The 25,293-nt window shown below is 33.4% G+C and overlaps 2 protein-coding genes across 4 annotated transcripts; both read left to right on the plus strand.

Moving 5' to 3' along the window:
- Positions 1 to 16: 16 nt before the first annotated feature.
- Positions 17 to 25,245, plus strand: LOC119638783. The gene is made up of 4 exons (XM_038035790.1): positions 17 to 27; positions 16,200 to 16,205; positions 23,196 to 23,203; positions 24,329 to 25,245. The coding sequence occupies exon 4, from the start codon at positions 24,331 to 24,333 to the stop codon at positions 25,219 to 25,221; it is 891 nt and encodes a 296-aa protein (XP_037891718.1). The 5' UTR covers positions 17 to 27; positions 16,200 to 16,205; positions 23,196 to 23,203; positions 24,329 to 24,330; the 3' UTR covers positions 25,222 to 25,245.
- On the plus strand, positions 17,974 to 23,304 carry LOC119638782 (LIM and senescent cell antigen-like-containing domain protein 1). Of its 3 annotated transcripts, none has more exons than XM_038035789.1 (7): positions 17,974 to 17,994; positions 21,285 to 21,404; positions 21,465 to 21,770; positions 21,900 to 22,041; positions 22,109 to 22,225; positions 22,506 to 22,647; positions 22,729 to 23,304. In XM_038035789.1, exons 2-7 carry the CDS (start codon positions 21,301 to 21,303, stop codon positions 22,923 to 22,925), a joined length of 1,008 nt encoding a protein of 335 aa, XP_037891717.1. In that variant the 5' UTR covers positions 17,974 to 17,994; positions 21,285 to 21,300; the 3' UTR covers positions 22,926 to 23,304. The 3 variants fall into 3 exon arrangements, with proteins under 3 accessions (XP_037891717.1, XP_037891715.1, XP_037891716.1); XM_038035787.1 differs by lacking the exon at positions 17,974 to 17,994 and adding an exon at positions 18,268 to 18,410; XM_038035788.1 differs by lacking the exon at positions 17,974 to 17,994 and adding an exon at positions 18,429 to 18,484.
- Positions 25,246 to 25,293: the final 48 nt, after the last annotated feature.

The following is a 25,293-nucleotide window of genomic DNA, read 5'->3' on the forward strand; positions in this document are numbered from 1 at the left end:
GATGAAACATTGTGCATTTACTGTATACTCGTTATCGAAGAGAGATTTCATAATTGGTAAGAAAGATAACAACTGTACTTTCGCTGAGCTGATTTAAGAATTTTTTCATTTCTACGATTTGTGCTTATTTTTACTTTTTTACTTTAGGAATAAAGAATTGACGCTCGTAAAAAAAAAAAGAAGTTTTTTATGTAGCTGCTCGTCTCTGCAGTTCCATTTATTGAACAGGAATTCAAAAGCTCCCTTTAAAAAGCAAAACTTTGATGGTGACTGAAGCTACTAATATATACTCTGAAGGAAAGGAATGGAAAAGGAATTCCCTTCCGTATGATTAATGTACTCACGTTAGCATTTAAGGCTTATAGTTTTTGGACAAATCTTTTTTGTTTTGCATAGAGATCTTCAGTTTTTGTTGCTATATGTGGCATAAGTAAGCGGTTAAGGTAGAGCATTTTTTTTTTTGTGTAGTTACTCTTCTCACGGTCGCCTCTAAGAATGCTACTTTCTGCAATTGCTTAAGTAAACAATTGCCTATTTTTTAGAAGTCTTCAGTCACAGATACAGGGTTGCTTTCTTGGCAGCGAAGCTTTATACATTTCGAAAAATGGAACGCGAAACTTTGAAAATGTATTTTCGCTCTTAAGGGATACCCTTTCCAGGAATTTTTTTTTTAGATATACCGGAATGAAGCCACTCCTTTTTTCCCTTAATGCCTTGGTTAAATGATTTTAAATAGATTTACACGATCTTTTTTGCCATCGGCCGTAGCTCTCTAGCTTTGCATCTGTACATCATTTTCTCACATTTTATGTTTATAGCGTTGCTTTTACCAGGTAGACTACGAATCCCAGTCTTCGCTTCTAACCGTACTTATGTAATGTTCATTTTTTTACCTCTACTTTTTTGAACCTATTATTTTTCGAACATCTTTATCTAGTAAAAAGAAGAACTACGCCTGTTTTTTTATATTATTACCCTAAGTTATACTCCATAGACCGTTTTTATTTTTGAAAATTTCACGAGCTTAAGACAGAGAAGCTTATGATCATAGTTTACTTAGCAAGTTGGGAAATTATGATCAGGAATAACAATAATAATAATAGTTTACCCAAGAATCTCGTTTCGCACAGAAAACTTTTACATTCTACACGGCCGTTCCTTTTTTGGCAAAATATTAAAAAAAAAAGAAACTAATGAAATTAATTATTAAAATCAATTGAATTTTTTCCACATCAAAGCAATAAAGTTTCGAAAATTCAAAGTGCATTTTGTAGAAAGAGAGATCGATTCGAATAAAGTTTGGGAACCCCCGAGAATACGATTTCATTGGCGCTCTTTCAAATTCAAAACAGAGAGACGAGACAATGTCGCCCCGTAATTATAAACTATTAAGGCCGTTGTCCAATTTGCTTTATATGGTTAGACTTGTATAGTATAAGAGATAAAAAAATTTGCATTGGAATGAAAGAAAAATTTCAGATACCATATGGGAATTACCAGTTAAGGAAACAATCTTGTTTATTAGAAATAAAGAATATTTTAACTCGTAACTCGTCACTCGTAACGCGTAACTTTTACGAATCACTTTCAAGCCTTAAAAATCTTACAATGTTCCATTAATTTTTGAGGTAAGTTAATGCAACAAGCGTAGACGTAGACGTGTGTTATGCAATAAAATAGTGAATCTTACGAGCATGCACTTAGATGTACTTACATATATATGTGTATGCGTGGGTGTAGGTATAAGTCTGTCATTCTTAGTAATTTTTTTTGAACTTATTTTTTCTGCAGCTGCTGCAACTATCTGTAACACCCACTCATTGCAGTTGGTTTTTTATTACAGTTGTTGGCCTTTTTACGATCCATACACATACATATTTTTATATATGTAAGTAGAGTTTGGTTTTTTTCATTTATAAATTTCTTTAATGTTTGTAGGGCTTCGTTAATCATTCTTGAAATCATTGTTTTTTATATATATGTATACCAAGAAATATGGTTTTGCCATCATTTGTTATGATTTTAAACGGATGAGTCATTTAGTATACGCCAATGTAGGTACTTTAGTCAAAGTCAATTCATTCATTCAATTAATATAATTTATGATGATGATCATCTCTGGTGTCTCGTGACAGAAACAGACAAAGAAACAACAAAGAGTTTACTAAAATGATTCGCAGGTTTTTTTTTTTTTTTTTTTGTTGAATGAATTATCCATAATTTTTTTATTTATATATCATAAGTGACAAATGCTATGCGATATGGTCTCAGTCTCTTTCGTGCAGTAATATCCCGTAGATTTCTTAAGTTTATGCATAAATTAGTTAAACTAAGGAATTATTTTTTCAGTATAAGGGATTACTATTCAAAACGTGAACAGACTTAATTTAAAGATCATTTATTACACTCATGTCTACATTGTTCGCTACGCTTGCCATTAAGTGCATACGTTAAGCTGGAGTGTACGTCATAGCAACTAATTTTTTCAAAACAACTTTAAATGGTTTACACTTGAAAAATTTGTTATCCTATACAAATGTCAATGGGCTTGCGCTAGACTTCAAGCGCTTGAAACCCCTTAAGGTGTGGAAGGTGTTTAACTTGCAGTTATTTTACTTTCTGCTTTTCATCATGACTGCAAAGAAAGGCCATAAAGACTGCTACCACTTTCCTCTTTTCCCTATCTTCCTAATCACAATCCTGCTGGTGCGTGAAGGAGGCAATTCCCCTGTTTGAAGATTTTACGGGTTCTTTCATCAATATAACCAATTAATCTGATGTTTTCTCTTTTCTTTACGAGCGGCAGAGGACTGGCGTCCTCTTGTCGAAACCACACTGCAGATTCTGAATCGATTCCCTTGGACTTTAGCATGACATAACGATTTTAATGAGAAAAGGTTTTTTTAAACCATTTTTTTTTTTGTTTATATACTAACACATGGAGCAATATTTCGCGGGACTGAAGAGGGAAAAATTTGTACTTTTCGCCTAAGTTGTATATTAGGATGCAGAACGGCTTAAGAGAGAATCATATTTTATTGTACAAATCGTCACCGATCTGTCTATCCGCCTGATGCCTATGCTTTTTTTTTGTTCTGCAGAACTTGCATTAAAGCTACATTGCATGCAATTTCTAGAATAATTTGGTCGCAACCGGTTTCTGAATGGTTGCATGGCTATCTGTACGTGCGTCCGTATGCGTATCTAGCTGGTGCGGCCTCATGTATTCTTATATTTAACTTACCATTCGCAAATTTTGAGAAATTTTAGTTCACTAATGTGTTTTAAGTTATAGGTGATTGCTGTTGAAAATGGATTGAATCAGACAATTTTTACAAACAGTCTCGATATATCGTACATCGACGTATTTCAAAGTGTCGTTTTTCTCATTTTTAAAATTTCGTTACAAACTATGGTGAAGGGTTGCACTATTGCGTATTAGATCAACGTCCAATAAAAGTACCCCTAACTCTAATAAAAGTTTGTGGAAGTCCTAAAAAAGCACTTCTCGGCAACCTAATAAAAGTAACCCTAAGTCCAATAAGAGCTTTCCTAAGTCAAATAAAAATATCCCTAAAATTTTGGACGGACTGAGACGGGTTTTTTAATCCCGTTCTCCTATAAACACACTTAGAAGACATATATTTCTACGCAGCAGCAAGGCTTAATTGCTAATATTTTACGTTGAAAATTGATCTACGATCTATGATGACGCTAGGTCTTCAGTATATAAATGGCCACCATTGGTTTATATTTTCTACGCTCTATCGTACAATGATTGCCATGGGGAAGAGGACTTCATTATATGCCAACAAGAGGTAACTTTTGTTTGCATTGAGCCAAGTGGCTTAGGGTAATTAATGGTCTGGTTTGTTCAACTCACTTTTTAATTTGTTTAAAATCGCATTTTCCTACCCATTTGGTTACGTACCTTTTGTATTGTTTTTACTACGTGAAAAATGCAACTAAGAAATAGAATTTGTGACTAAAGACAAAAGTGAACTTCCGTCATGCTCCGAATGTGGTCTCTAATCGCCAAAGGTAGCATTTCCTATACGTTCTCTTTATAAGACGGAATAGTTTCCTCACCTTATACTAGACAGAGTTTTCGTAATCGCGATTGCAATAAACACATAAAGGTGAAAGAAATTTCCCCATTCGAGCAAATCACGGGACTTCTTACGACGCATACATCTATGCAGCTATCTATGAATTCCATTAAAAATTTTTCGAATCGAGACTTATTGTTTACTAGTAGCTGTGCGCGTTGCCACCAATTGATGCAATAATCTTTTCTAGTATAGGATAGCTATTTTGAGTATGAAAAGACACGTTAGGAAAAGAAAAAAAATGTCGAAATCACAGCCCATGACTCATAATGCGCGCAACGCGGCTAGCGCTGCGGGCATCATTTCGTAAATGCACCACAAAGAACACAACACTACAGCACTGCGCTACATAACCTGCAAGTATTTCAAGCCAACTTTGCAGCTATTTGCAATCAAAGATACCTATCTGTTGCGTAGAATTTCGCTTTACATGAGAACGGTTTAAACTAGTTTACGAACTTGCCCAAAACTTGCCCATGCAAGCAAGGATGATATGCCCGCACGCAACCCTTACAATTCGTAAATAATGTAAAGTCTCTAAGGTGTAATACATATGTAGCTCATTGCAATTGTGTTTGTTTGTGCTTTTTTTTGTAATAAAAAGGGAAAATTTGTTTATGTAAAATATTTATTAAGATGTGAAAGGCAAAAAAAAGAATAATATTTTAATGAAATGCGTTGTTGTTAGAAAGTTTCATCGTTTTATTGCCATTAATGCTTCGAAAGAGCGGCAAACCAGCAGCGAAATTGAGAATAATTGAACAAACGCGCAAATACAGAGAGAGTAAGATAGGAGAGAGAGAGAGAGAGAGAGAAAGAGAGAATAAGAGGAAAAGAAAAAAAACGACGCATTACCAAACACACATTCATGCATTGACAAGGTACAGTAGGCACGCTTGCTTTTCTCACGATTCGTTTTAACACGAAATCAAGTTCTTTTTTTTTTTCTTTCATTTAATTACATTTTCTCGGATATTCTGCTTTTGCACGCTTTGCTTCAGTATAACACGAACAAGTAATATAAAAATTTTGATAGAGAGCAGGAATCTCTTAAGCAGTTATTTCTCTGGCAGTTGATTGCTTGTAGTAAGCAGAGTAATAAGTATAAGCGCGTGTTTCTTTGACCTTTGCAGATATATATTACAAAAAAAAAAAAAAAAAAAAAAAAGCAAAAAAAAAAAAAAGAAAAAAAAACATCTTCCATAGTATTAACCTATTTGAAGAGAATGTCATTGGAGAAGATGAAAAACAAAAGAAAATCGATTACTTTGGATACGAAAATTAATATTTTAGATCATTTAGCCGGTGGTATTTTAATTAAATCTCTTGTATTTGATTTCTTTCTGCATTTCAGTTGAAATATAATAATAATTTTTTTGGTCGGCAGGTGGCATGGGTTCGACAGCAGTTGGTAGGCTTTTCGGCTTAAACGAGGGAACTGTTAGATCGATAAAGAAAAACGAAAATGCCATTAGACGAGCAGTTTTCACTGGTGCCGGCTTAAATGCGAAATCGACTTCCTATACTAGGTATATTATGTTGGAGAAAACTGAAGAAGTGCTAATCATGTGGATTGAATGGCATGAGCATATGAAAGGTTACGTCGTAGATGGCCAATCCATACAAATTATGGCCAAGAAGATATTTTGCAGCGTTAAAGAATACATGTTGAAATTCGTTTCGTTACCGCAATCAGGAAAAGAACAACAATTTTTCGCCAGTAACGGTTGGTTGAGACGGTTTTTCAAACGATACGATTTGGATCACATTAAAATGCGTAACGCCTTACCTACAGAGAAAGTGGATATTGAGTTAAATGATGACATTTATGGTTTCATTGATCGCGTTTGCGCTTCGGAGAAAATATGGAATACGGATGATATTGATTATTATCCAAAACGTTGCCGCATAAAGAAAGAAATACCTGATGAAGAAGAACTAGAAGAAAAAGCTGTGGATATTTTTGAAACCGAGGAAGAAAGGAAAGTATTTGACATGCCCACTGACATTCTCCTTAAGGATCCCTTGCAGTCTAATAATGAGAATTTTGATTTCGTTGATAAAGGCTTACAGTTAGCTACAGAGTTAATAGATCATTTCATGAGATATGATCCAAATACGCAACGAGCCGAAAAATTTAAAAGTAATGTAAATAAATTAATGAATAATTATAAGGACATCAATAATAAATAAAAGAATTTATAAATTTTAAAATACTTTGCATAAAAAATTATTTTAATTACTTAGTAACGGGTTTTTTTTTACGCCAAGAAAAATTTACGATTGTTCCGGTAATTGAGAAAATACTTATGTAACTCTGAAATGCAATGAAAAAGGCAGGTGAAAGCATTATTGCCGGACATGACCGACCGATGAGTACCCTACATCAGTTTGCTAATATAATTGTCGATTTAGCTACATTTATTGATGCATTCTCAGTAAGATTCACTTTTGGGCGAAAACATGCCAGCGTAACATCAAATATGTCGTTCAAATATGTCACAATTGGGAACAAATGCGACCGGTAGGTCGAATACAACAGTAATCGACAGACATGAGACGGACAGGCAGCAAAAGATTCTGCATCAATTGGTATAATAAAAATTAGGTCTATCTAAAGCCCTTCCGCGTATGTGGTAGCAGTATATTTATAATACTTAATTGGTTTATGCAGAAAGACAATTCATTGCACGAAATATGATTTGAAGGTTATCGGGTCGGTGGAGGAAATCTTGAAATTTCCAAAGTTATTAATCGATTTTGTATACTTTAAATTTGATCTGTTATTATATTTAGTTATATATAAGCCACGACTGTGGGCTTGTTTACTACAAATTGCAAAATAGCCTTCTTCTACACATATAATTTTCTGTAGATGAATTTACTGTACATGTTGCTATATTACATTATTTTATACTTATATTACTTTGGGTTACGATCAAATTTCTGTCTTCTTCGTTCTATTGCGAGGCCATAAATTGTCAAACTTTTCAAAATATGGGAGGCTAAGTAAAGTAAAGTTTTCTCATTCAGGCATAGGTCAGATTACATATAGGATAACTGCTAAGAAATGTTTTGCACAACAAGATAAATAAAATAAAATTCTCGAAATTTTATTTGATTGCACCCTCCAACCTCTTTTTGTGGGTTTATGCGGTCCATATTCACCGCATATAAAAATACTTTGTAGTTCCGTTGCGAAAACTATTTTTTGTGCGTGTATGCGGTCCCTATTCACCGCTCAAAAAGAGGTTTGAGTGTATGCAACATTGGATGATGAATTGATTGAATGAGTTGAATAGACGAGATGTAGTTAATAATTTGCAATCGCAGGAAGGCGTGTAGTGTATAAACAGAAATGTAAATAGCAGAATAAAAGAGAGACGAAATAATAAAGTAACCGAGTACAACAATAAAATAATATTAGAGCAGTACAATAAGAAACTAAAAGAGTAACAGAATAATGAAATAAGAAAATCATGAAAGTATATAAAATGACAAAATAATAGACTAATACAACGGTAGAATAGCAGAATAATAGGGAAATGCAATAAAAGCACAATGGAATAAGCAAAACGTATAGAATAAAATGACATCAGTACAATAACAGAATAAGAGAGAAATGGCGTGGAAGTGTAAAAGAGTAACGGACTAAGCAAAAATTATAAAAAAATTGACATCATAATAATAAAGTAGTAGTAAATAGTAGAATAACACAATAAGAGAGAACCGGAATAATACAATAATCCAACAAAAGAATAAAATAATATTAGAAAAATAAAGTAAAAAGATAATAGAATAATATAATAATCGAATAATGAAATGGGAGAATAATAAACTAACACCACAATGTACTAATAAAGTGTTAGGATAACGAAGTAATAGAGAAATGGAATAAAAGAATAATGGAATAAGCAAAACTTCTAGAATAAAATGACATTGGTAAAATAAAGAAGTAGAATCATAGAATAAGAGAGAAATAGAATAATACCCAATAATAGAATAAAAAATAAAGTAAAAAGATAATAGAATAATATGATAATAGAATAATGAAATAAGAGAATAATAAATCAACAAAACAATATATTATGAAATAAGGGAACAATAAATACAATAAATTAATAAAATAATAGGGTAATAGAATAACTGAGAAATGGAAGAAAATAATACGATAATAATAGAATAAGAAAAAATAGTAGGATAAAATAATGTTGGAATAATAAAACGCACGAAGTAATAAAATGACAGAATAATGAGACACAACAATAAGAAAAGAAGTAGACAAATAAAATGACAGAATAATAGAATAATGAAATAACAAAATAAAGGAGTAGAAGAATAACAGCGTTTACAGAACAACGATTTAACAGGACATTTAAATAATATAATAATAGTATATAGTAATACAGCAGCAAAAAGATTGAATTATAGAATTGTAGCGACCGATTGAATAATAGAGTAATAAAATTGTAATATAGAATATGAGTAAAATATAAAATAAAAATATTAAAAAAAGAGAAAAATGTTAAAACAAACAAGTAATATAATGTAGCGCCATATGTACAATTTTTTAATCGTAATACTCAAGAACAAGACAAATGTACTATGAAGAGCCAAAGTCATCTCTCGTTTTGGCCTCACAGGTTCTTCGTCTCTGAGGGAGGAGTGCTGGGCTAAGTTACGTTAAGAGTTGAGAATAGGACTAAGTAAAGTACTGCACGGATGACGAGAGATAAGGGAATCGCAGTCAGAAACAGATGTTCTTTGATTGGGATATGGTTGGCGGGAGTCATCAAACAGCTGACTGCAAATTGTTCGTGCCGAGGGACAGACCGGTTTCGGTCGAATAGAAGAGAGAGTCGGGTGAGAGTCGAAAGCAAGCCGCGAAACAAGACGGTCGGGTTTCCAGTGCTAATGTCGCAACTCGCTCTCTTGTGAATTTTAAAAGAAGGAAGAATGTATTTTAAGCGAATTTAACAATAGAGCAGAGGGTATTAACAAGTAATTTAATGAAAATGAGGTAAACCATGCATCACCATGCAGTTCTTGTTAGTCAGAGACTGGTGTCGCTGAGCATACCCTGAGCACCAGGAAATTGGCCAAAGCCCTCGCAGTACTTCATGTTACGATTTGCTAGACATTTTTGTTCACCGGTTACTAGAGGCGTTAAGAGGGAACGTACCACAGTAAATTAAAAAAGAAAAACAGATGGGCTTCTGTTAAATATACGTTCAATAACATTCCCGAACAGTGTTATTCCACTAACTTTCTTTATATACCAGAAATATTGCGGAAAATACGCTGTTTTCGAGGTTGATATTATTTTATTATGTTTATTATTTTGATTGGCTTTAAAGGTAGATATAATATTTGAGGCCTTTTTTACAACGCCTTTTAATAGTCCTGTAGTGTCACCCGAGAGTAAATTAAGAAATTTAGATCGGTCCCCTTTATTTATATTGCGGGAGAAACCCAAAAGCAATTATAGCCGTGAATTTAGAGAAAAGGCAAAATTGGCTAGTGCCATCTAACCAGTTTAAAACTGAGATAAGTAACAATTATGATTGGGATGAAGATGACGATGACATTTTTGCTTCCATAAGCACCCAAGAATTCCTACAAGACGTGAAGATCATTAATAATATTAATTATGGGCTTACCCCGTAAAAATGTTGAAATTCCTTGAAATGTCTTTTAAAAACAGATGTCGCGCGTTTTCTGATATGAAAATGAATTTATCGTTTATACCCTACTACGATCACTACTACTACTACTACTGTTACTACTACTACTGCTACTACTACTACTGCTATTACTGCACCCACTAAGTAATCGTGAATTTAAAAAATGTGCGCACAATGTTTAAAAAAGATTAAGTAATTAAATTGTATGTCACATATTCGCTTTTAAAGAGTTAAACATGACCATTAAGATTTTTTTGTTGAAGTTTTCGCAATAAACTTTATCTCTTATCTTTAATAGGTTTTATTGTAGGTAAGTGCTGTTATGAAATGCTTAATAAAATGCCATAAATTTTACTTTTGCCTTGTACTTTATATTTAGTATTCCTTATATCTGATACCTAGTTACACTTTGTATAAAACAAGCAAGAAAGTTATGTTCAGCCGCAATCGAATCTTTCTCATCCATCACCTTCTGATAATGATCAACACATGCGAATATGCGAACTTTATACGGTATCTAAAGCTTCCTTCTGAATGTTGCAAACGCTTTGATAAATGAATGAAACTTCAATATTCTACAATACTGAGTAGGTATGATCGATTTTTTTTTTATTTTCGCACGTGTGTTGCAGGACGCCCATAGAAGATAAATGCAAATTTTTGTCATTGTATTTATTGTGTTTTATAACTGACGAACAAGAAATCAATTCTTTTTTTTTTTATTTTAGAAAACAGAGGGTGTGCTAAGCTACACTATGGCCGTGTATTTTGTCCTTGATTTGGCTTAGTTTATGTAACAATCAGCAATAAAGAATTTGCGGCCTTTTTACCAGGTGGGCAGTCGATTTAGAATTTGATGCTGATCAAGAATATATGTACCTTGTGGGGTCTCTGAAGCTTCCTTCCAGGTGATGCGGACAAAATGAATATATCCCTCATCCTTCAGTGATGGGCATAAAAATATATTTAGATCGTAAACCATAAATTTTTACAAAAAATGAATAAAAAGTTTATTTCACAATACAAAATATATATTAGGTTGGAGGAAAAGTTCTGTCGTATTTTAAATAGGCAGGTAGTTTTTCTTTTAAATAAAAAAACATCCGGCCAGTGAGTCATTCGCATTTTTTTTTGTTTTTTGAGCTGCTGTATAATATAAAAGAAGCCTTTTTTTACAGTTCATCATTTATTTGTGATATTTAAAGTGAAAAAAAAACATGTCAGTAGATACATCAGTACATTTATGACACTGCATTTTGTATGAATTCGAAAAAGGAAGCAACGCATCGGTTGCATGTAAAAATTTATGTGTGGTATTTGGAAAAGATATTGTAAATGCTCGTACTTGTCAAAGATGGTTTAGCAAATTTCGTTCCGGCGATCTGAACCTCCAAGAAAGTGATCGATAATGATGTTTTGCGATCCATGTTGGAAAATAATCGACATTTAAAAAGTCGAGAAATTGCAAAAGAGTTAGGCATTCATCATACATTTGGACTTACATTTTTACGTAATCAGACCTATCATCTGCAAGCTTACGCCTCCACATAGGCGACTTTTAATATAAGGCGAGTAAAAGAGGAAAATTTTAAGACTAAGTAAGGTTCAATGAACAGAGGTACTTAGAAAAGTGCGAACTAAAAATAATTATTCTAATTGCCCTGCTCGTGACTGTCGAAATTTCCGTATGGTATTTTCATTATACGTATTGTGGTTCAGTTACAGGAAGTAAAATAATTTGTGCGAGAAAGAGGAAAAAGATTTGAAAACATGTTCTCTAGCAACTTTTCGCCTAAGGTGGGAAATGGGTCGAGGTCATCAAACAAAGATTTTTACGTAAAGCTAATCGTAATAAGTCCAATAGGTTGCCCATAGATAACATAAAGCTATGCGAACCCTTCGGCGAAGAAGTTGCAAGTTGTTTAAGAGCGCTAGTTAGTGGCCTTAGCTTCTCCTCCCGAATCTACTTTTATAGAATGAATCAGAGATCTTATGCCTTGTAGTAAAAGGTCTGGGGTTCTTTGGTTTTGAATATGTGCTATTTACAAAAATATGAACAATGATGACTGTAGTAGAAAGTTACTTTCTTTTTAACGGTTAAGAGCTCAACACTTTTTTGATTGTATTGTATTTTAGTTTGAGTTTATCAAGAAACTTGCATTGCTAAAAGTTAATATAAATTTCGTGCTTGTTATCATCATTTATTTCCATTATTTCCAGTTTTAATACTTTTTATTTATTTTCAATTACTTTTTTTTTTTTTATTATTCGTTAATTTGTAATTAATTTATTTAATTTTAGACATACTCAACCGGTTAGCTTTTTCCCTCGAAAAAATAAAAAAAACAAAACAAACCGCAAGTAAGTTATATTCAAGTAAGAAAGTTTTATATGCGTTAATTATAATTTTCGGGTTATCCTGATAGATACGTTAATCGAATTTGTAAGCTGTTGATACGGGTTGTGATGGCCGCTAAAATTTAAGTCATATCCTGGATTTTAATAGGTTTTGCTTTTTTTACCTATTATGGACGACTTAAGCAGTCGGTTCAGCTGCTTTCTCAAATTCTTTTTTTAAATCCTCGCTAAGAGCATTTACGAGAAGTTTCAATTTTTTAGGGCTAACTACCTGACTTACATTGATCGCCGCAGTTCGACCCTGGCCTGGTGGCCTAACATTAAGCAAAGAACGTCGGCGCTGGCGCTAAGCAAAACTCAGTGTCTCGCATAGGTTGACAGGACCGGAGCCATGAGAACTTGCCTCTCGAATGCCGTAGATGCCCTGCCGGGTATGATACCTCACGCTATAGCTGTACAAATGGAGGCCAGGCTCAGCATGCTCAAACTGGTTTGCCAGACTTAACCGGATAATTTTAAGGGTCGTTTGGAAATGCTAAGGGATACTATAGACGAACCCGCTATGAAAGTGCATCTCCACTGTACCACATTTTTTTCTGTCGTGATTTTGCGGCTTGGAGACCTTCAAAAATGAAAGTACAGATAGACGAATATGGGCAGATCTACTTTAATTCGGTGTACATTTGTGGATGTTATGAACGGAATGACAAATTTAACATACCTGTGTTCCATATTAGTGGGCGTATATTGAGATATACGTATTTACATAGATATATTTATATATATATAAGAATATTCATGTACGTGTGTGCATATATATTTATATATGTATATATATTTTTTCATATTTATATATATAAATATATGTTCTAGTGGCTAGATCGAAGCAGTAAAATTCCAGTTTAAGTGAATGTGTGCGCCGAATTCGAATGTTTACTAAAGTATTAAAATTTTAATTAGGTTTTTTTTATAATTCTCTTATCACTAAAATCGTATATATGTTTTTTTGACGACAATAAAACAACAACCAACAGTCATGCGCTTTACTGCGAAAAGAAAATAATAATAAATATAAACACATACGCGTACATGCTGTACATTTATAAAATAAAAATTATCAGGCATTCGTTTGACTTGTAAGCGACACCTGTTAAAGACCGACACTTTGCAATGACGCAATGATGAATGTCCCGTCTAAACGCATTTACAATGTTAAAGGTTACGGCGAGACATACATTTCACTATATAAAGACTTGGTAATTTTATGCGGTGTTAAGGTCGGTTGCATAGGGATCTGTTTTGACGCCTTTATGCATTTATTTAATTTTTTTGTTTTGTTTTTGTTTTCTTTATTTAATCGTTATCTTTAAAAATATTAACCTTGACTTTGAGTATTAACCACGTTTCTTAATGTCGAAGCTGTCAGAAGTGAAAAAAAAAAAAAATCAGTTAAACTTAATAAACGAAGTGTGCTGCTTATCACAATACAACAACTATTTGCAGTAAAAAAAAAAGAAAGTAAAAATAAAAAACATTTGTAGCGCAAATAACTGGGTGACAGATTTTTAATTCTGTTATCAATTTATTTCGATGCTTTTCCTTTCGCGTTCCGATCGATTTATCAAAAGTCAAATCTAGACCCTACAGCGTACCTCAATATTTTGTTGATTGAAAACCCGCTTTCTGTAGATAGTAATGTTTTATAAAAATACCTTTTTTTATTTGTTTTTCATGAAATTGCTGATAAAGGCTAACCAAACAGCCAGAACTTACATAAGCGATTACTTCATGGCGCTACTTGCCGCACTTTTTGAACTATACTCCCTTGGGAAGTAAGAGATTTCACTTTGTTTGCAAAAAAAAAGGTGCTCATCCTCGTGACAGCACTTTACCTAGCTTGTAAATGTTGATTGAAAATTTTCCGTTAGGTTAAAAACAAAAGTCAACTAAGTACATTTCCCGTTTCTCAAATAAAATCCTTTATCTTCTTCCTTATACATATGATTATATATTACGGCGCCGACGAACGAACGAATAGCGATTGCTATTCGAGAAAATGGAGGATGATCGTAAGACCAGGTTTAAAGGCATTAACGATACTTTTCCTAACTTTCCTTTTTGATTTTCTTTCCCTTCAACCTGTCCTCAATAAACCAAAAACTTAATTGACTTATTTACTTGTTTTTCTTCTTCGTCTTTTTGTTTACTTGTTTTCTTTACTTTAACAAAAAATGGTCGCTTTCGAACAGATTGACCGGTTTTTAACAGAAAGTGTCCGCTTTTAATATGTAATAGCTAACAGCAACATATAATCTCAAAGAACAATTTTCTTCTTCTTCTCTTTCTTTACTTTGTTTACTTTAGAAAAAAACAGCTAATGTTTTTTTTGTGACAAATCTAAGAAATTTCCGGTGAGTGAAGGAAAAAAAGTAAATCATCGCTTGGGCCATGTCACGTTTACAGAGAGTTGTGAGAAGAATTGTAACATGTCCTATAGACAGACACAAGCAACTTAAGAAGCCCCGTTCGTAAATATGTAATGGGGCTCGTGGAGGGAGCAGTGGAGATGGTCGTTTGCCTCAACAGACTTGTTATGTATATAGAAATATAGTATACTATATATGCCAATTGGGATGGACAGAAGTATATTTATTTACCTTTACAGAGCTGTTGTAAAAACACGTACAGATTGCAGATCAGCGATCATTTGAAGAAGACATTTGACGCAAATAAATTAAATATGATATTTTACTGTTAGTTTCGAAATATGGAGATTCAAACATAATTAAAAATCAAAATAATAAACTTAGTTAGTAGATGTTTTATAAACAGATCAATTTATTTCGTTACCATTTCCTTCCCGTAGCATGACTTTTCGAACTGAATAGTTCGATTTCCATAATGTCTTATGGATGTGTGTTTACTGAATGCACAAAAACAAATATCTATGCATCTGTTTTGCGATGTGTCAGTTGATTTACTTTTCAATATTTCTAAACCTTGACCGACTTTCATGAAGTCTGTATAAAGGACTTAAGCATTTCCGCAAAACTACAAAATTCCGTAATGTAGGAAAGACAAAAAGGACAAAGGACAAGTTCGCTGAATTTTTAAGAGACTGTTTTCACTTCACTTACACGTGATGAAATGTCAATATTTTTGGAACAATGCTGGTATTTTCCATTCAACAGACATAGCAACAACAACAACAAGTAGCCGGCAGCTTGTTTATATGTTTACTTTGATTATTGTATATGAACTCAAAAGTAAACATTACAAACTCTGGTGTATTGAATATTTTTTATTATCTCACACACATAACACGTCATTTTATACGCATGAAACGTGTAACTAATTTTTACTAACACACTAATACGCTAATACAGCAAAAACAAAACAACATATTTTAGATCAGAGATATTCAACCGGTGCAAGACGCGCCTCTCTAATGAGCGGCGTCATTGTGAGAAGAGGAGGTAATCTTTTTTTTCTTGTTTTTCTATGTTATTCTTCTTCTTCTGTTGTTCAGCAAATTAACAGCCGAAAAATCGCTGGGATGTGTAAAGCATACATTTTGAACTTGAAAGCATAAAAAAGAAAATGCATGGATGCCGTCACCAGTTGGTTTTTCAAACAAAACAAAAACAAGTAAGAAAATTAAACTCGGTCGGGACCGAACCTTTTATACCCATCACCGTCATTCTAATAATCGCGAAAGACGTAAAAGGGTAAAATTTTCATGCTCCATAATATGGAGTGTGCGCAGCTGATTGCTTCTATTTTCAAAATAAATGTTTTTGACGTATAGGCATGTGGGCGCTGTAGGCGTCTACTTTGAAAAGCTTAGGTCAATTAGAAATCCTTCGCAAATTTTTTAGGCGATATCTTCATATTCGCTAACGGTAGAATGTTTACCACGATACCACAGATAGACAGACGAATAGGCGAACATGTTTAGCTGCAAATTTGAAACTGGTCAAGAATTTGTATACTTTTCGGGGTTTCTGTCCGTTATAAAGGTATTGGAAAAACAATGACATTTTGATACACTATAATATTGGAAAGGCGCGGTCAATTTTTCCTTCAAATTTTTGTACATTTATTTGCTCTCGTTTATGAGTAATGAGCAAAACATCAATTTTTAATTCCCTTTGAAAAGTAGATGTATTTTCAACTATGGACGTGTCCTTTAACCGGTTTGGCCCTTTTTCACTACCAAGTTTACTTTTACGGCCAGGAGAATGTTTACAACAGATATTGCATAGACGCACGGACGGACATGCTTAATCAAATTTAATACTGATCAAGAATAGACACATATCCTGTGTGGTCTCTGATGCTTTCGTTTGGAAGTTGCAAACGTTTAGACGAAATGAATATACCGCTCATCCTTCGATGACGGGTATAAAAAGAGAAAGATTTTCAAATAAGCACTATTTTTGCGCGGTCACAACTTTATTTAGAAATTCGTAGGTGGCCGACATAGTAGCATAACGATTGAAAACCTCTGCTTTATATTGCTGTACGTGCTGTTTGATGCGTCTCGCTTTTTTATCATTCATTATGCGTTATGCGTGTCGTGGCTAAATACAAAACAGATGTTATGTGCGTGTGTATATGTGCAAACGTCTGTTAGTGTTTATGATAACAAATAAAATAGTGCTGTTTTGTCTATAGCTGCTTTCTTAAAGAAATACAAAACACATTATTGCAAACATAGATATGAATTTATTTATAGACACGATTGTCATTGGAAAAGCACGAGAATTCCCATAAACATTAAAATTCTTTAGATTATTTACTTATATAAGCAACAAAAATGCAAAAATTACGCTCTTCTTATTTTTATAATAAAAATTAAAGTTTATCTCGAATTTCTGTTTACTCTTCAGTTCGCCAACGCTTTAAAGCGGAGGGAAAAGAAAAAGAACGAGTAATTAAATGTAGATACTTTGAACAAAAGATATGAAAAAGCAAACAAAAAACCATAGATAAGACATATTGATAAAAACAAATAAAAAGAATTTCCCTAAATATACTCTCGCAAAAGAAATTTTCATAATTACATTTGTTTTGTGGTATTTAAAATATGCTTTCGTGTTAAAATCCATTATCATATGTGGTTTTTTTTTATATTAAAATCCACTCAGCAAAAAGCTACAGATGTAGGTTTATGTTTGCGTCTTTTGTTTCATTTTAAAAAATCCAAATTTCACGAAGGGAAATGGAAGAGACTGGCGGTAAGGGATTACAAATTCGTGAGCTTATGAAAAACAGCTCGTTTTTTATTGGAAAAATGAAGTTTAGAAAAGTAGTTTAAAAAAACAATTTTTAGTATTATTTTGGTTGGAAACATCCATGCTTACGACAGTTACATTTGTGGATTTTGATAGGCTTTTAAAAAAGCAAATGGAGAATGTATGTGTAAAAAATGTTATAAACAACAGACAATATGTTTTTTGTAAGGAGTCTGTGTTTTGTTTTTAAGTTTTTTTAAATTATTCATTTAATTTATTTATTTTGCTTATTAAATTGCACTATCTTCTTTTGTTCTGTTGCTGTTTTTGTTTCAATATCATTCGTTTATTGGGAACGGACTGGCTGCCTGATTATCACTTGGTATTTTCATGTTGTACGTTACAATCTCTAGATGGCTCTTTAGTTATAAACTGAAATGCTTCTTTTTTTTCTCGTTTTTATTAAAAGTCAAGCAAGTAATTAGTGCACTTTTTTACAGCTTTGTCTACTAATTTATTTTTACTTGCTTAGTGTAGAACAATTTTTATTTTAAAGATTTTAGTTTGTATATAAAATAGTTTTTCCCTTTTTTAATTAATTAAAAGGTAATAACATAAATATATGTGACTAAAATAAAGTGAAAGGTTGTAAATATTTTGCTACCTTTTTTTGAAAAATATAAACGACAAACAAGTGAAAATTCTTACTGAAATATTTTATCAAGAAATTCGCTAAATTTGGGAGGAGAAGGAAATCCATAAACACACAACAAAAAGACAAAAAGAAAAAAAAGAAAAAAAAAGAGAAAAGTTTCTCAATCAAAGGCAACTTAATAAACCGCTCCATGATTTTTACTACAACTAGCGTCAAATATATTTAATATTTCAGTTTATTAAGATATTTTGTGCCAGACAAATGATTGTGTCGCAGTGGTGGGAAAATATAAACATACTTTAGTCTTCTTTTGATATCTGTGTATTTTTGTGTATTTCGTGCATTCAAAGAAAATGCCACCCGTTGAGTAAGCATCTAAACATCAGATAAAGATAGAAAAGTATTTTTTTTTTTTATTTGCACAAAAAGAAGAAGGCAAAGGTATTTGCAAAAAAAAAATCTGATTAATTATGAAAATTTGAAAATATGTCTTAATGTGTGTGTACCAACGTCATTATGTCATTTATAAATATATGGCAAGAACAACAAGTGCATTAATAATAATAAGTGAGGGCCGCACTACTTCCGACACCCATGCATGCAATTAGCTTATAAAGAATCGAATAATTGCATTCCAATAAACTGAACTTAATTGTGTTCAATTCTCAGTTCGTTACCATAAAAAGACGCCTTCTAAAGAAACTACAGTTCTTAAAAGGTTGACATAGTCGGCAGCTGAATAAATGTTTGCAAGACAGTATTAATTGCTTATGGAATTCTTTATTCCAATTTTTCTATAAATGGTTTCCTATATATTTTGCACCATGTGTCTGTTTGAATTTATGAAAATGACGTCATAATTATTTTTAGTTTTATCTTTTTCTAGTCGTAATTTACATACGCACGCAGCTGGCCGTAAGCGAATGCACTTGAATGGACTTTCATTGATAAATGTAATATTGATTTGTTTTTATTATTATTGTTGCTGTTATTGTATGTACACATTTATGCATACTTTTTTATTATGATGATCATATCTAATATAAATTTATGCAAAATTAAGATTTTTCTTGTTCAGTTCAAAACAATTTAAATGAGAGAGAATTTCGAATTAACATTATGTCATAACTGCGCTCTTATACTCTACATCAATCAATTTTGATAAAATGATGGCTTTATTTTTTGTAAGTTTACAATTGATAATAATAGATGATTAAGAAAACCCAAAACTCTTTAATTGCTATTATGTAACCGTCTAGCATCTTCCCGTTTGCGTCCGCACTTGCAAACTAAATGCACGGTGTTATGTTACGTATGATTACAACCATTGCTACTTCTTTTATGTGCTTTGAAACGCTTATCGGCGAATAATAATTTCATATACCAAAAGTACCCATTACCATTACGAACCGGTTAAATTGATAGACCGCTGATAAGAAACTAGTTTCACGCAATTTTAGTTATCCCTCTCTCAGTCTCTCTCGCTCCCTTTCTCTTTCTCTCCACTTCTCTCACAATTTAATCACCTGTTGATATATATTCATATAAATCGCTAGAAAGAAAGCACACCGAAATTTCTTTCTTGCCAATCTAATACATATGTCCGTTATCAGCATGACATTCTAAGTCTATTTAGATAGATTCGTCAATTTGTCTAACATTGCAAATTTCGTGATCATTGAACCGAACAAGCACCACAACAGAAGCACGGAAAACAAATTCCAAATAAGAAAAATTATATTCGCTTTAGAACGAATCACTGGTCCTCACCATTTCAAACGGCAGCGTTAGGTCTGTGAGATTTGTCAATAGCGGCCATTTGCGCACCTGACTTCTATTCAACGTTAGGAAATGTTTATGTTTAGATATATATTTCATACAATTTCTTACCGTTTCCCGCTTTCTCAAACGACTCTATTATGCGAAATCTTTTTTTGAAAGTAAGCGATCAACTTCATCGCATTACGTTCCATTTCGACATTAAATTTTAGTTGGCCCTACCAAATATTTTTGCTAGTTTTGAGAGCAATATTTTTGATAGACCGCCAATTTTGGTTTTCTACCAATTGTACACGTATTTCTTCCCCATCTCATAATTTTCATCCACTCAGTACTTGATGCGGGTACATAAGAATATAGGCGTGCCGGTTCGCCGTTTGAGATTATTTTTATAAATGCATCTTAGGACATCTTTTTAGAAGATGTTGGACAAATGTCTCCTATAAACTAAAATATCTGCGGATAAGGTTAAGGGCTTACTATACCTGCAGACAGACTTGCTTACATGATTCAGAATTTGGATACTTCTTTCTTCTGAGTGTATTGACGAAATGAATATTTTGATCAAAAGCTTGCGATCAATAAAAGATATTGATCTGAAACTTCGGTTGTGTATGTGTTAGCTCTGTGTAGAGAATTCAGAGAAAGTCAGTAAAGAAAAGCCGCATCTAGTGTATCATTTTTGCTCGATGATTGGTATAAAAATTTTGAACGTATTTCATTAGTTGTGGGCGTGCCACTAGGACGATGGGGATGGTTCGTGGACCGGGATTTTAGGAGAAATCTTTGCACCTGTTTTTGTACATATGTAGTTTTAGAGACCTATTTGTATAGATGGTACGTTGTGTTTTTAGCTATTGTAAGCGTAGATCTGGGAAGTATCATCAGATGGACGTCGCTAAATTGAAGTTAGCCATCTGAGTATTTTTAGATGTCTGGTATATGTACATCTTTCGTCAGCGAATATCAATCTAGTAGTAAAATAAATTTCCTACGAGGCTTTCTGTGCAAAAGCTGATTGTAATGCTTAGGTTTTGCTATAAGCCTCGGTAGATATTAGGTGTAGTGTTGAAACTCTACTATTATTCCTGAGCTTATCCATATAATGTAAATCTGAAATTTTATCATAATTTTTAAAATCATTTCCGCAATGAGTCATGCACACCGTGGGCTACACTTCTATTTTGAGTAGTGGTCTGTTGCGTAAAATATATTTGGTCTCCATTTAACAGTGAATCATACACAAACAGTAATAACTGAAATGCAGGCCCTTTTCGCTTGAAAGAAACTTTCATAATTTAGTTCAAAAGTACGTAAACTTTGTTTACACGTTAAAAGCACAAAAATGTTTGCTGACCTAAGAGGAAATTTTAAGTAAAAAAAAAGAAGAAAAATAAGTTATTTATGCAACTAAATTCCTCTCATTAAAATCAAATTTCGTATTTAAAACTTCATTTTGCAGACTACAGGCAGCTAATATGTCATTGGGGGCTATGCATTGCACCCGATGTGCAGAGGGTTTTGAACCCAACGAAAAGATAGTCAACTCTAACGGTGAACTATGGCACACGCAATGCTTTGTGTGGGTTTAATATTTTATAATCAAATGTCTCTATACTAATAAATAATTATATGTCCGTAGGTGCGCCCAATGTTTTCGAGCTTTCCAAGATGGCATTTTCTATGAATTCGAGGGCCGCAAATATTGTGAACGTGATTTTCATGTGCTTTTTGCTCCTTGTTGTAATAAATGTGGTGAATTTGTTATTGGTCGTGTAATCAAAGCGATGTCAGCCAGTTGGCATCCTCAGTGCTTCCGTTGTCAAATGTGTGCCAAAGAGTTGGCCGATTGCGGTTTCATTCGCAATCAAAATCGTGCCCTATGCCACGAATGTAATGCCAAAGTTAAGGCCGAAATAACAGGACGTTATGTTTGCCAAAAATGCCAGTAAGTAAAAACAAGTGCAGAGAGAAAAAGAAGAAGTGTACTTTTTTACATAGTAGTTAGGACAGTAATCAGTAATTTGATACCTTTCCATGATGGTGGATAATAGCAAAAATTTAATTTTTATTTTAGTGGCCTTATTGATGACGAGCCATTACGTTTTCGGGGTGAAGTTTATCATGGTTATCACTTCAATTGCACAGCCTGCGGAGTTGAATTGGATTCAACAGCACGTGAAGTAAAAAGTCGCCCCGGTTTGGCAGCTAATGATATGGTACGCATATGTAGGAAATATTTCAAAAGATCGATCAATAATGATTTTTTACTTTCTTCATCAATAGAATGAATTATATTGCCTGCGTTGTCATGATAAAATGGGTATACCGATATGCGGAGCTTGTCGTCGACCTATTGAGGAACGTGTCGTTACTGCTTTAGGCAAACACTGGCATGTTGAGGTTTGTTTCTTCTCAATCGTTCAAATTATTAACCAGTTAACTTTGAATGACGACTATGTACGTAATGATCCGTCCGTCCGTCCTTTTGGATTTCCTCATAAAATCTTATCATTATGAGAATAAACAAAATGTTGTTGTCAGTTTGTCAAGTCGTCCCATTATTACCAACTAATTTGATATTACACATACTCTGTGCGAGGCGTACAAGAGTATATCGCTAAAGAGGTCGACACTGTTAACTGGTATAAGGAAGTCATTAATAATGGCCGTAAATTTACAGCATTTCGTTTGTGCTAAATGTGAAAAACCATTTTTGGGTCATCGCCATTACGAAAAACGTGGCTTGGCCTATTGTGAGACTCACTATCATCAATTATTTGGAAATCTATGTTTTGTTTGCAATCAAGTAATAGCTGGGGATGGTGAGATTATTTTTTCTTCCTTCCTTCTTAATAAATTTCTGAACTTTACAATTTTTACCCTTTCGTTTCTCAAAATACTAGTTTTTACCGCCCTGAATAAGGCTTGGTGTGTTCATCATTTTGCCTGCTCCGTGTGCGATAACAAAATGACACAGAAATCGAAATTTTATGAATACGACGAGAAGCCCGTTTGCAAGAAATGCTATGAACGTTTTCCCAGCGAATTAAGAAAACGTTTACGCACTGCCCATGAACTGACCATGAAGAAAAATGTTTAAATGTTTAAATTGTCGCCGACGTTATTAACAAAAACCAACAAAAAAAAAACCAATTAATAGTCACGAATGAATGCCGCTAAGAAAGAAACCGTAGTGCCTTAAAAATAAGTCTAATTTACAGAAAAATTAATAAAAAAAAACAAAAGAAAAATAGGAATATATCCTTTTTAAGCGGTTCAACCCTGTCCTTCACATTAGAAAAAGGAGGACTCAAAGATGCTTTATAATGTTCAGTAACTCGATTTTTTTTTCTTTTTTAGTTGGTCTTATTTTCATCTGTATTTAAATGTACGAAAAAAAAGAGTTTTGTGTCAATTAGTTGTTTTAAACTAACCTCCAAAATAGATCTTTTGATCTGTAGGCAATAAATATATATTTTTTTTTGTTTTATTTGTCTAAAAACATCTAGAGAACACTTTACTTATACAAAAGCACACTTTTAATATAAAAAAATTATATATTTTTTTGTTTTCACATAACTACTGACGTATTGAGAAAAGAATAAATTTTTATTAACTTTTAAAACATTTTAAAGATTATATTAAGTCAAATAATGCGATAAAAATTATCTATTTCTTTGCACTTGGGCGGTACCATTACCTTTTGACATCTTCTCATGTTTTTCTTTTAATTTGTAAGGGCTTGAATACTCTCTAAAAATCTGAGAATCTAATAATGAAACGAAAGTGTAATTAGGAAAAGGACGAAATTTTGAAATTTTGAATTTTGGATGTCTTGCATAGCTATAGGGCCGCATAAGAGAACTTTCGTGTGCATATACGAAAATAAGTTGTTGATAGAAAAAATTGTAAACACAGTCAGTCAATATCCCTGCCTGTGACTCGCAAATTTAATTTCAGAATTTAGGCGGGGTCTTCTTTAAATCACGTTTTCGACTTTCAAATCGGCTACGTGGCTAGCTTTCACTTGATCGCCTTGAAATAGTAAGGAAAACTTCGCATAAAAAAAAAATCGTCACACGTCGTCACCACGTTTCGTGAGCATCGACCTTGGAAAATTTTCTAAAAATAGAACTCAAATCGTAAGGGACATTGGCCTACTTAGCTTCGACTGCTACACATCGACTCATCGGGTCAAAAAAATCAAAATGAATATTTTCTGAAAGTATGATTGGGTAGTCGTTAAGGCATTAGTCCAAAAGATGCAAATCGAAACCGTTCTTTTTTTAAATGTGGACCGATGCTCAATAGATCCTAAGTCATATTTTCAAGAAATTTTCGCTTTTCGGTGGTTTTCGCTATAGTATAAACGAGGTCAGTCCAAAAAAAAAAAACAGAAAAAAGATTGTTTTAGGAAAGCTGCAATGCTTCCGTTTATTTTTTAAAATCTGTGGAAGCCATCGTTTTCTTGCACTTTAAGATCGGTATTTTCATAAATAGAAAAGATGGTACACCTAGGTTTCCTACCACAACAAGATTTCAAGGTGATTGAAAATGATTCGATAAGTTTACAAAGCATGTCTTCTTTGGGGCGTGTAGGCCGGATTTTGGCTGGTAGTATAGATCCGTCAGGCATTAGCATTGACCGGGAATTCCTTGCCAGCAGTACTATTGCTGAGAGTGGCCAGCAACCACCATCATTTCAACAATTGCAACAACAACAACAGCTTCAACAATATCAACAACAACTAAATAACTCAAACGTTGGCAGTGGAGGAATAACAGAAACGAGTACATTAAAACACGCTGGTACCCAGTCCAATGCAAACGATGTTGATGTTAATCGCATCCCATCATCGTTGGAAATTTCGTTTAAACAACCTCAGCTTGGTTCGAACACAACACAAGTTCCTGCTTTGTCTACAGAAAACAAAGTCGTCCTTCAAGAACCAGACGTTATAGCGAGCACAAAATTGGCACATTCGAAAACTACCGATTCTATAACGTCAAGCGGGCCAATAGCACCGCCTAGACGTAAGAAAAAATGTAGAAAATTTTCTTCCAGTTCTCCGGAACAATTTAATTTAAATGAAGGTATGCCTTTGCCGGCAGTTGACACAGACACGAACAGCGATGCAAGGTCGGTGAATAGTGTACTGGATGTGCAGCAGAAATTACGTGAGGATCTGGTGAAGGATATAGAAAACAGTTGGGCAGAAACTGCTTCATTGACAAATAAACGAAATGAGATAGTTTTTTGTACTGGCGGATTCTTTAACTCGACTATATTGGGTGTTAGCGGATTTAATGCTAATGCTTCGTCTAATACGGCTTTGAATGCTTCTAACAGTTTGATGGCCCTTCGTCGTCAACAGCATCTCATAGTCAAACATTGACCTGTAATACCGCTTTAGGGGGATCAATTAATCGCATCTCTCATTCTTTGGGTAATAGTTCTATATCAGTAT

This window comes from Glossina fuscipes, unplaced genomic scaffold (genome assembly GCF_014805625.2).
Source record: "Glossina fuscipes isolate IAEA_lab_2018 unplaced genomic scaffold, Yale_Gfus_2 109, whole genome shotgun sequence".
Taxonomy (NCBI): domain Eukaryota; kingdom Metazoa; phylum Arthropoda; class Insecta; order Diptera; family Glossinidae; genus Glossina; species Glossina fuscipes.